The sequence below is a fragment of the Ceratotherium simum genome, chromosome 11 (assembly GCF_057802395.1).
Source record: "Ceratotherium simum simum isolate JZ-2026a chromosome 11, ASM5780239v1, whole genome shotgun sequence".
NCBI classification, from domain to species: domain Eukaryota; kingdom Metazoa; phylum Chordata; class Mammalia; order Perissodactyla; family Rhinocerotidae; genus Ceratotherium; species Ceratotherium simum.
The window spans coordinates 15664962-15677649 of NC_141910.1; the positions used below are offsets into that span (position 1 = coordinate 15664962).

Sequence of the window (12688 nt, forward strand, 5' to 3'; positions counted from 1 at the left end):
TTCCCCTTCCGGTGAATCCTTATATCTTGGAAACACAGGGTCCATGTTCCCCACGGAATTCCATCCTCCCTCTGCCTTCCCCTCTCTGCCTCCTGGGAAGACACTCCATATTTCCAAAAGTTCCTCATTGGTGTAAGAAATGAAGTGGGTATGAAAACACATAATTTCCATGGTTTTATTAGTAAAACTGAACCAGTTACAATTCTTAGATGCCTCCACTGAGTTGTACATGACACTGCTCTCCCCCTTCCTACAGCCTCTGTCCTCACCTGTGTCGGTTCCCCTGTTCTGTGCTTAGAAAAGCTCTGAACTGGGTCCTAGCTGGGCCCCTGCCATGTTGGGACATCATTACCTGTTTCTATTTGTAGACAAGAGCCCAGAGTTACTGCCCTGCCAAGATCTTGTCCCCAGGGCAGGCCACATAGAAGAGAGTGTAGGGTTTGGATGAGGACCCTGCCTACCCCTGCCTCCTACAGTGTCAGCCTGCCCCTCCTCTTGCTCTAGACTCACTTTATAGAATTGCCCAGAAATGGTTCTGGTAACCCCAGGTGAAAGCTCTCACCTGAATGAAATCAAATGGGTCATGTCTTTTGATGTTTTTCTAGAAGGTGCTAAGAAGACAGAAACAAGCAAAGCCACCACAGAGCCTGACACGACTCAGCCAGGAGTGGTGGTGGTCAACGGGAGAGAGGATGAGCAGACCGCAGAGGAAGTTCTCAGCAAAGGCTTGAGCCAGATGACCACCAGTGCCGACACAGATGTCGATACCTCTAAGGACAAAACCGAATCGGTCACCAGTGGCCCCATGTCCCCAGAGGGCTCACCTTCCAAGTCTCCCTCAAAGAAGAAAAAGAAATTCCGAACCCCATCCTTCCTGAAAAAGAGCAAAAAGAAGGAGAAAGTGGAGTCCTGATTCGTAGCACCCTCGGGCTCCCATCTGCATCCTCTCTCTCCTCCCCTTCCCTTGCCCCGTCTCTGTCCCTGGAAGCACAGGGCCAAGGAGGGATAGAACAGGACCCTGGATCACACTCTGAGGGGGAAGTTAGAGATCACCTGACCAACTCCTCATTTTACAGTTGCCCCAAAGAAAACAGGTGACTTTCCCAAGGTCACACAGCTCGTTAGTGGCAGAGCCTGCACTAGGATTCAGGTCTCCTGGCTCCCAGTCCAGTGCTCTTTCCACTACATAACACTGCCTAGCTGTGGGCCGCCTTTGTGAGGATGCTGCCCACTGATCTGAGCCCAGAGCAAGGAGGCCAGAGTGGGCCGCAGGCTCTCACAGGCTCAGTCTAAGTCAGACAGGTCGAGGCTTCCCCTGAGCAAGGTCCTTTTCCTCGAGGGAACCCAGTCTCCTGCTGATGGAGCTATCACTCCGTTTAGAAATCTCTCTTTTTTGCATAGGGTCCCTGCCCTGCTGCTCACAGTAATCAGAGAAACTGACCTGTCCCCTCCAGCAGAAGTTAATCTTTGTTCCCAAGGGCTGATGGCTTAGCTTGTGCTTTCCCGACCACTAACCCCAAGCTTTCTTCCTGGAACCTCCTGACTCACGGATGGAAGATGGTGCGAGTTGGCAGACAGAAGGGCAAGCCAAGTCAGCCATCGGACTGGGGATAGTTTAATCAATAGAAGAAGCCAGGAACTTGACCCATTGAAATTGTGCATCTCAGACGCTTCAAAACTAAAACCAAATTTAGCTTAGAAAAATGTCTCGTGCTCAGGGCAGAAATTTGGGGAAATTTAGATCCTCTATTAGCGTTGGGTTGTACGAGGAGGATCAGAACAGCACAGATGTGCTCTGCCTTTCTAGCTTTGCATGGTACCCGGAGCAGTGTGGCTCTCCCTGTCTCACTCCTGTGTGGCGGTCAGGTGTCCCCTGACCTCCCTCAAACCTGGAAGCACTGGCTCACAGACTGGAACTGGCATCTTACCCTTGGCACTTTGACCTTGGCTCCTTTGGGTTCCAACTCAGTCAGTGTGGGTCCAGCAGAGGAGAACGAGATGAGCCCTTCAGGATTAATCCCTAGGACCCGCTATCAGAGAAATGCTTGGGTGTCCCTGGCCCTGTCGCTCTCTGTCTATCCTGGGTCCTGATAATAGCCACAGCTATTGTATTAAATGCCAACACTATCTTTTCAGATTCTTCCATGGGGCATTGATTAGTGAGCATGGTTGGCTCCTAAAAAATAGACAATCCATCCTCTTTAAAGCACAGTGTCTTCAAAGAATATTTTCCCTTCTTATCCTAATTATTGTAAAAGTATTTTTGAAAGATCTTAATCATAGTTTTCCATTTTTGAGCACTTACTATATATACATATGTATAGACACTGTGAAGGCTTTACACGCATTATATCCTTTAACCCTCACAACAATCCTGTGATGTGGGTAAGATCATTCCCATTTTTTGGGTAGGGAAACTGAGCCCCCAAAGGATGCTTGACTTGTTCCAGGTGACTTGGCTAGAAAGATCCAGAGCCTGTATTTGAACCCAGATCAGTCTGAGTCCAGAGCCTTTGCTCTTAACAGCTATGATGATCAGAAAACTTTAATCCCCAAGGGTGGTGGTTTTAGTTCAGGACCCATTTCTGTGACTGGTCTCCACTGCATAATGTTAGCACTTGAAATGAAGGTAGGAAACTACCTGGGTTCTCCTTCCTCAGTGCGCATTAAGTTCCTAGTTAACACGGATTGTGGTGAGGCCCGTGTGGACCTCTGACAAAGGAGAGGCAAGAGCCTTTGGGTTGGGGCAGGAAATACCATCCATAGTTGGGCTATTTCTTGAGAAGGGAGGAAACTGACATATGACTAGGGAAAACCCCCTACAGTAGGTCTCTAGTGCAGATGCCTAACTGCTACCCCAGGCCCCTCTGTCTGTTCTGCTTTCTGATTGTGTCCAGTCTTGTGATGGACAACTCAATGGTGAGGGGCACTGATGCCTCAGAAAAGTCTGTGATATGGGAAATGCCTTTAAAAGCCAATCCTTTGATGCCTTCTTTTAAAAAATAGATTTCACATTCATTCATTCATCCCTTCACAATATTTGTAAAGCACTTACTAAGCATCAGACATCACGCTGACATTAAAAAAAAATTTTTGTGACTAGAATCATCAGTGGCAAGCAGAGTTAAGAGAAGGGTGGAGTGGAGACAACCACTGATGCAGCTTTTTGTGTTTGAGTGGTTGAATTCAGAGATGTTGTTGATTGACTCTTTGCATTCAACAAATTCTCTTTATTTCCTTTGCAACAGTAAGGTCTTGTTTAGGTGAAAATGCGTGAGCCCTGCTAGAGCATCATCCTTGGAATTTATGCCACGAGTCTGCCTCCTGTTTACCCATTTGTTCATTCCTTGTGCATGCAAAAAACATACATGAGCTTGGGTCATGGGCCAGGCCATAGTCCCTGCCTGCAGGAAGTTCTAATATAGCAGGCATGTAGACGAGTTACAAAACAAGCAAGTGTGTAGAGGTGGCATAAGGCAGCAACGATTTACTATCTTCCAAGCCAGAGAAACCTTCCTGAAAGGAGTGATGGTCGAGTTAGGTTTTTAAAACAATGAGGAATTTAACAGGAGGACAACAGGGACGAGGGAAGAGCATGGGCAAAAACATGGAGGCATGAAACTCCATGACACGTCCACTGAGTAATTCAGTTCTGCCAGAGCATCAGTAAGGCAGCGGGGGTTCACTTCACCAGTGGGCAGGCCTGGGTCGTAAAGAAACTTGTAAAAGGTGTGGAGGAGCTAGACTTGATCATGTTCGGGATTTGGAGCCGCTGAGGGCTTATGATCAGGGTAGAGTCTGGATCAGCCTCGCATTTTAGAAAAATCTCTGGAGGGCCGTCCCGGCGTAGTGGTTAAGTTTGCGCGCTCCACTTCCGAGGCCCGGGGTTCACAGGTTCGGATCCTGGGTGCAGACCGAAGCACCGCTTGTCAAGCCATGCTGTGGCGGCGTCCCATATAAAGTAGAGGAAGATGGGCACGGATGTTAGCCCAGGGCCAATCTTCCTCAGCAAAAAGAGGAGGGTTGGAAAGGGTTGTTGGCTCAGGGCTAATCTTCCTCACAAAGAAAAGAAAAACCCTCTTCGTTGGCAGAGTGGAGAATGGTCTGCAGAGGAGTAGGCAGAAGACATGGGAAATCTCTATGTTTCTGAAACGTCACTACTAAAACGTGCTTGGTGGCCTGTCTTACACTACTTTTTCCTTTGTAGCAAATAGTGAGCTTCCAGCACAGAATTCAGCTCTATCAAATTCTTTGGATAAGGCATCTTAGAGAGTTGCAACAAGGACAGGGAAATATTCAAAGAGTTAATGCTTAGCGCAGTTCCCAGTTCTATTTAGTCTTGGTGTAGAATTGCTGGGAGGACTGTTGAGTCATTCTGCCAATTTCTTCTTCCCTTGTCCATGCAGGACATGACACACGTAGCTCCAGTCTTGAGGCCGTGCACAGAAGGTTGTTGAAGCAGACTAGCCGTCCAAAGAAAACCATAGGCTTTTAGGATGAGAGGAGGGGCATTTTTCTCTGGCTCTAGATAAAAGCTGGCTGAAAACTTAGATGAGTATCTGTCTGGAGAAAATGTGTATGTGGAGAGCTCAGAATTTGTAGACAATAGGTTCATGTCTAGTAAAGCCACTGTGCTTGGATATGCCGCAGAGAAAGGACGAGAAAATTTGAACCAATCTGCTGTGCTGTGGCCAGCTGAGCTGGGAAGTGGGGAGGTTTTGAGGCTGTTCCCATGGGAAGTCTCTCCATGCACTGGTGGCTGGCACCAGCATTGCTATGGGAGCACCATCCACAACACATGACCTTTCCGGAAACTTTGCAAAAAGCGCTGGCAAGAGACAACCCCCTAGTCCAGATCTGGGCTCCATAAGAGCCTCCTAGCCTGCAGGTGACCCAGGTAACTGTCCTACAATAGCCAGGTTATACATTGATCTGATAATAATAATCTCCCTCAACACTCCTGTAGCTAAAATGGGCTTCTCCCTCGGCAGACAGATAAGTTCTTTTTAAAGGACTTGGGGTTGGATTTGGATGAGGAGCCTGGTGCACTGGAAAGCATGATTTATGTGCTCTGAGCTTTGAATCCTGTTCAAAGGATTGACACACTGTGTCACTCACTCATGAATGTGGCAAGACAGAGGGAAGACATACTATAAAGCCACTTCACTGGTTGTCGTGGATTTGAAAGAACCATTCACCCAAGAGCACGATTCACTTCTGAAAGTCTATAAGGTTAAAAAGAAGTTTGAATTTTTCCACACAGGTATGCATAGGGCTAGATAGATGCACAGCCTACCATCGGCCTGTATGCCATCTTTTGCACAAGCGTGAAGTTTATGTTGTAGTTCCAGGCCAAGAGGATTTGGGTTTTGACTATTGAACAAATGAGAAAACATATAGCACTTACTCATTTTACTCACGTGGGTCAGCAGAAACCCTTGAGTCGGTGGGCACAGCTGCAGTTGACTGAGCACAGAGGAAACAGGTCTTGTTATATCTTCTCACTGCCTAAACCCAAGAAAACTCTCTAAGACAATAAAATTCAGAGTCTGAGAAGAAACGAGGGAGGGGATAAATATATGCTCTCCACCCCCACAGAAAGCACAGGGCATCCCAGAATTCAAAACCTGATGGGACATCGTATGGCCACTGTCCCAGGTCCATTCTGAAAGGGATAATTTCATAGGAGAAGTCAGAGGCCTGAACTGACTGATGAAACAGGCTCGTTGATTATTTCTCTGTGCATAGTTCCACTTGTGCCGCAATGTGAAAAAGCATACACAGGAGACTGGTTATTTTCCAAATGTGCTGTCTCACCAACCTCTCCTCTTGGATGGGGCAGAAATACTTTTTGCCAGAAATAAGAGAGCGCATGTAGAGCCCTGTCACCAAGGCACACCTAACCCTCTGGAGCCCCTGGCAGTGAGAAGCCACACTCACCCAGGAATCAACATGGGGATTTCAGGTGGGGTGTCCTTCTTTAGTGGAGAAACCTCCTTTCATCATGTTTATAGGCAGCTTTCTCTTTTTAGGAACAATTAGAAAGAATCTCCAGGTGAGAGTTTTCTTAAAAATACAGAAGTAATGGTTCGTTTGCATTGGTTCGTACTTAGGTGGTATTAGGTTTTGCCAAATTGATGTTTGGTGCCATTTGCCTTCAGGATGTCCCCAAAAGTTGAGTCATTGCTTTTGGGGAGAAATTGGGGCCTGAAGATGGAGGAGAAATGGTTCTATGACTGGCACAGGGGAGGGGCTCAGGTGTAGCTGGAGTCAGAGCCTCGGGGGTGACAGCACCCATAGCTTCCCCGTGTAGTTGGGTCCTCGGCTCCTAGTCTTGCCCACTGTTTCTCAAGCAGCAGGACGAGGCCAGCTGTGATGTGGCAAACCCCTCATCTCTAAGTAGTGTAAAGAAAGCATGAGGGTTTAGGCAGTGGTCGGAGAACAATTGTAGAAAACCCCTCAACTCTTCTCCCCTCCAGCAAATCATCTTGTATAACTTTTAGAAACTCAAAGGCCAGCTCTCTTTTAAAGTGAATCAGGAGGAGGACAACAGTTGGACCAAGGACAGAGGGGCCACATTTAAATACATCAAAGCCCTTATACAATGGGGATATATTTGGGGGGTCCCCAGACCCCCATTTCAACTCCACCTCATGCGTGCTGGGCCTGCTTTGTGAGTGATTGTTGCTCTCGTGGTATACCCCACCTTCAAATTCCTGCAGTCGACGCTACAACTGCTGAGTCCAGTGTTCATCCTCTCCCAGGAAGGGGCGAGGTGGGGAGAGAAATATCCAGAGCCTGGGCTCGCCGGGCAGGGGTGCGGGGACCTAGATAGAAAGCGCAGTGTTCTCTAAAGCTGTGGATGGTCTCGGTGAAATGTCTCTGTCTGACAATCGTCTTCCTTTGTACATATACTGTCTGTGTTTAGCTTTTCCTAGTATTGTGAAGTTTCAAATAGGGGTTCCATGTAAATACTCTGCTACTGAAATGCCAGCCCCCTGGACCACGCATCACTCCACACATGGTTTTGCCTTTCTCTACGCTAACACTTTTTGAGCCACTGACATGCAGATTGATAGTTTCTTGGGCTTTTATTTTGCAATTTTATATATATATATATATATATACACACATATATAATATATATATTTATGAGTTGGTTTTGTATAGTTTTCTGTTTGAATCTCTGAGCACCAAAGCTGCCCTTTGATTTTCAAGAGAACTTTCCAAAGCCACTTCCTGGGCCCTCCCGCTGCTTTGGTGTTCGTGGTGCCGGGCAGTCCCTCTGCCCATGGATTTCTATGTATGTGTTGTGATCTCACCTGCGGATATTACCCTAGTAAATCTACCGTGCTTAGCCTTGCTGTGTGTGACCCATCTCTGTTGGCCACCCAGGTCTCCCAACTCCCAGGGGAGCAGACACCAGAAAGGGAGTCCATGTCTGGAAACATCTGACCACACAAGAAACTTTAATCTTTGAAACCATTTCTCATACATGAAAAGCTGAACATATGAATAATTGAGTTCTGACTGGGGAGGGAGGTAATAAAATGCTATAGTCCTCTGAGAAGGGAAAAAAAACCATGTGGATTTGCAAACAGCTCTGTGGAGGAAGATTGATTTAATGGGTTGGGATTGGAGGGAGCTGCAAAAACAAACGTGTGGATGGTCCCTGCAGGGAAGCAGCAGGGGCAGATTTTCCGGCTGGAATTGAAAGGGGTGTCAGGCCAGAATCAGAGAGCTGGGGAGAGCTAAGATGTCACCCCAAAGCGTGAAAGGAGACTGGAGACACTAGGGGAGAGAAAGAAGAGGAAAGAGCCCATTTTGCCCCCTCACAGCTCTTCTTTACTCAGATGAGGAGCCCAGGATTTGTTGAGCATCCACACACATAGGTCAGGCATTTAAGTGCCTTATACATCACCCCTGGCTTAATCCCCATAAAACCCACAGGGCGGTCCTGTTATTACTACCCACTTTACAGATGAGAAAACAGGCTCTGAAATAAGGAGATGTTCGTGGGCCACAGGTTAACATGTGGTGAAGTCCAAATTCCCATCCAGGTCTTCTAGGTAACCAAGTCCTTGCTCTTGCCACCACTTCACACTGCCCAAGTATCCTGAGCAACGCTCCACAGAGCATCTCCATCGCCACTCCCAGACCCACCGCTTCCTGGGGGAACTGCTCCCCCAGTGCTGCCTCCTACATCCAGGTACCCTGAAGCTCCCACGGGTTCCTGTGGCCCTACCCACAAGGAGCCCAGGCCCTCCCCTGGCCCAAAGCCATCAGTTCCTCCTCTCCTGAAGTCACTAAGGAAACCGCCTGTAAGCAACATGACTTCTCAGCTCTGTAATCGCAAAGCCATGTGCCCTGATCAGGCCAAGGACCGTAGTCAGTGTGCAGACACCACTTGACAAAGCTTGCTGCAGTTGAAGGCAGTGATGCAAACCCACGAGCCGAACTCTTCCTCGTCATTCTCCTAAATTTCCACTGCAGAGAAGAAGGGCATATGGGAGCAGAGTGCCCTCTACCTGCCAGAACACTCAGGAATTACTTCAGAGTATATAGTGCAGGAGAGAAGAGTCTAGCGCCAACCAACCTGCAATTCACTGCATGTGAAAGGAGAATCTGCCTGGAGAGGGAGGGGCAAGGACCTCATGGTGGAAGCCCGCTCCCACTGGCAGCTAGCTGATAGCAGTGAGGGAGGGCTGGGGACACAAGGAAAATGTGTCGGAGGCTAATCCTGACCTCAAGGGCAGTGAGCAAGGTGCCAGGGTTCACACTACCAGAAGCCTGTTTGCAAGGTCTAGGTAATGAGCGGGGTGGGGGGAGGCCTCAGGACCAGGATCCTGAGAAGGGTCAGAGAAGGGTTCCGTGACCCCAGCTAATGCCGGCTACCCTAATAAATATGAAAAAGGACTCGTGTAGCCAAGTTACTGCAGATTCCACTGCTGCCACACAGATAACTAGATCTCTAATCTGGCAAAATGTAACCATAAGAAATAGAAACCTTTCCTTTTCTCTTCCTTGGGCCTTTGAACAGGGAGCCACACATCTCTGATGGGAACCATCTTTAATCTGGATGGAGATCTTACTGTGTCAAGAATAAGCATGAAGAAAAATAACGTGGTCACGATTTAGTAGTTCAAAAACAGGGGACCAATCTGAGAAATTAGAAGACATGCTCCTCAATGAAGCTGAGTTACTGCAAGAAGCGGGAGGAAGGTTAAGAAAATCTATATTAATATTCCATTTATCAGAGAAGACCAGCCAGTCATGAAAACAGAGCACCTTAAATCAAGACAACATTTTTTAGTGATGGAAACCAATGCCATATTTTAAAATGAGGCATAGGCAGTCCACAGCAGGTTGAATATTGTTGATCATGAATGAGGAGAACATAAAGATAGTTTAGACATGTAAAGATCCCAAGTCCACCACTCGAAAAAAATTAGCCAATCATGTCTCCAGTTGACTGGGAAATCAATATAAGTAAATAACTCAAGAATGGGAAAGACATAGGATTAAAAAATGCTAATGAGCAATCAAATCACGTAAATTTATGGCTAAGTCTAAATTTTCATTATTAATAAACTTTAAGCAATTGTTAAAAAAGTAGTTATTGGAATATACATACACATACACAATGGAGCAGCAGAGAAGTAAAATATACTAAATTTGTCATTATTGATGAGATGGATCCAATAGATTTTTTTATTTTTTAAATTGTTAGAGGAATACTGGTTCAATTACATATAAAATTGCGAACTTAGAGATGATTTACAAGAATTTACAGATAATCTTCATTAAAAGGCAATATAGTTTCCGAATCATTAAAGAGAAAGATAATGAAAAATGAATCAATAGGAATGTAGCCAAGATGGAATAACAGAGACCATATTTACCATCTTGCCTAAAATAACCAAAAAAATGGATAAAATATATGAAACAATGATTTTTAAGACCCTTGAAAACAATCAACCACCAAGACGCAGTAAACCTTCCTCGTTTGCCACCGTCCCGGTACCTACTAAGGCTGCTAGGTGTCCTACTGCCATTACTAAACATGTCCACTAGGAGGCGACATTTCCCATATCTGCTTCCACTTTGCAGTAACAGTCCCAAGCAGTGCTCCGGCCATTTTTTGGCAGGGAGCCCCTAGCAGTGCTGTCACAGCCCTTGATCTCTTTTTGTCACCAGCAGTGAGCTTCCTTATCCATCCGAGACCCAACAACTTATCTGATTTCTGAGCAGCCCTTAAAACTTATCTAATATCCAGTACAGCTTCCGGAGTCCTATTCTTTTGGGCAGCCTGCCTGATGGCCCCAGGTCTTAGGAATCTTTTCTCCTGGCCAAGAGGCCATGCAGGATAGTGCGCAGGGTTCTGGAGCTCTGGAGCCACACCGCGGGGACTGAATCCTGGCCCTGGGCTCATGAGCTCTGTGCCTTTGGGTAAGTCACTTAACATCTTTAAGCTACAGTTTTCTCATCTGTAAAATGAAGAAATAATCAATATAGAAAAAAATTAGAATTTTGAGGGACTAATTTTTGATGATTTAAGATGTTTAATTTTGAATTATACAGTGGGAGACACCATAAAATATTCGCTGCTTCAGACCTGTAAAAGTCAGCTTCTACTATTCTTAAAACTAACGCATGCATGTAACACACACACGACCACACACAGCCACAGACACACAGTCACTCTCGCACACCCTTGGCATCATTCCAAATAAACTTAAAATTGATGATCTCAGTTTCCATTTTGTTCAAAATATCCTGACTTCAGAGCAAGCAACAGAAGTCCCTCCTCTCTAGAGGGGGGTCTTTGCTTGCACAAGTTCAGCATGCAACAAGGGTCGCCCCTGACCAACATAGCCGCTCTGCACCTTTGTGGGTACAGGACCGAGGTATAATTGGAGGCTCACATACGAGATAGCTAAACACTGAAAAGTTTTAAATCAAGCCAAATATTTTAAGTTAAATATGTTCTATCCTCCTACCTTTACAAATATACATTCATAAAGAGATGGAAGGCCAGGTTCAGATTTAGAGTTCTCAGACTCATTAGATTTCCACAGAGGAAGATGACAGTGTGGGCAGAGCCGATCCCCAGTCTCTAACCACTAGTCTGAGGCTTGTTACGCCTATCTTCCCAATGCTGGGTCCAGCCCCCACCACAAGTGGACTTGTGTGCACATGTGTGGACACCCAGACCTCATGTCCACGCTCTGTCCATACCTCCCATGCAAATAGCTACCCTTTGGCCACTCGGAGTCTTTGGGAATATGAACTCTGGGAAGAACCTGTGCAGACACTAGAAGTGGGCTGGGGCTATTTGGGCCAGGCATTCTGTGGTCCTGGATGGCCAGGGCATGGGGCAGCACCAGGTGGGCAGGTCCCCTGTGCAGTGCAGGACCAGGGCAGGGGCCCCTCTTGTTGGGGTCTAAGGGCAGTATTGCTGCCCCAAGTCCTAAGGAGGGGCCGGGGAGCAGCAGCTCCCTCTGTGAAGTTCCTGAGAAGGCAGCTCGACATCCTCATTCCTGTTCATTGACACACAAAGCTCCCCGTGGGCCGGGTGGGAAGTGTTTTGTTATAACAAGGGAAGACAAACACTTGACAAGATCTGCTCTGAGATGGCTGGTGGATTTGCCAGGTGAACGAGGGCTGAAAGAGACTGAGCAGCCTTCTGCCTTCCTTCCCTGGGATCTAAGCACCTGTGAGTTCCTTTCAGTGGTTCTGAAACACCGTGAGACGTGGAACCCTCTCATGGTGCTAACGTCGTAATGGTGAGCATTTCAGTTCTCTCCCTCTCACTCCTGGCTACTGAAGCACGGCAAATACAGGCAGGAAACTGCTCTAGCCTGTTGGTTAGTTCACCATCCATCTGGATCTCCCCCCTGTAGCGCCAGAAAACTGACTTTATCAGATCACCCGGGGTCATCCAGCTCAGGATTATAGCTTATTTGCCACAGACACATTTTTGGGTGGCTACTTCCTGGTGACACGGAGGGAGGCACCTTCATCTTATCTTTTAGCCATCTCTCAAACACAGAGGCTCCTTCTGGGAGAATGCTGTAGGCCTCTAATCCCAGCCTCTGCATCGCAGTGCTCGTTAGTGCCGCTCCTGGCCGTGGCATTTGCTGACCTGGCCTCTAGCTCTGGGCCTGTAGCCTTACTATATTGTCTATATATATCACCCACGAACCACGACTAAGCTTGGGGTACAGATGTGATCACATCTCTTATTTTCTTCCCACTGATTATTCAGTCTACATATGACTGTGTTGGCAGAAAGGCCAGCATTCTCCTCTTAAGACCTCCCCCAGCCACTTCTAGAATTGTCCTAGCACCCAGCGGGATTAGGTCTGAAGCCTGGCATTCAAATGCTGGGATGACAACTGGAGAGACATGAATCTACTTCTGCTGTTGTGACTTTTGCTGAGGCTCACTGTGGCTGTGAAAGTGGATCCCACATGTTCTGATGGGTGCTTGACTACAGCCATGGTGGTGCTCTGACACTGGTCCAGTCCCCGCAGAGATCAAGGGCTTCCCAAGGCAGCCACTTGTCCCCAGAATCTTTACCCCAGGCTGGGGAAGCTGGGTCCAGTGGAGTATCCAGCCTCAGCCCCCACCAGCCCCTACGGCCTTCGTTGAGCCTGGGACACCAGCCACACTCCCCTTAGGGGAC

At 47.2% G+C, this 12688-nt stretch overlaps 1 protein-coding gene across 4 annotated transcripts in view; it reads left to right on the forward strand.

The window, feature by feature from the left end:
• The window catches only part of ADD2 (adducin 2), a 108428-nt gene extending 101069 nt beyond the window's left edge, over positions 1 to 7359 (forward strand). For all 4 annotated transcript variants that reach the window (XM_087436601.1, XM_004435570.3, XM_087436602.1 and 1 more), the window contains one exon: positions 606 to 7359. In XM_087436601.1, coding sequence (XP_087292727.1) covers positions 606 to 913 — 308 coding nt within the window. In that variant the 3' untranslated portion in view covers positions 914 to 7359. The remainder of the gene's footprint in view (positions 1 to 605) is intronic.
• The last annotated feature ends 5329 nt before the right edge of the window (positions 7360 to 12688 follow it).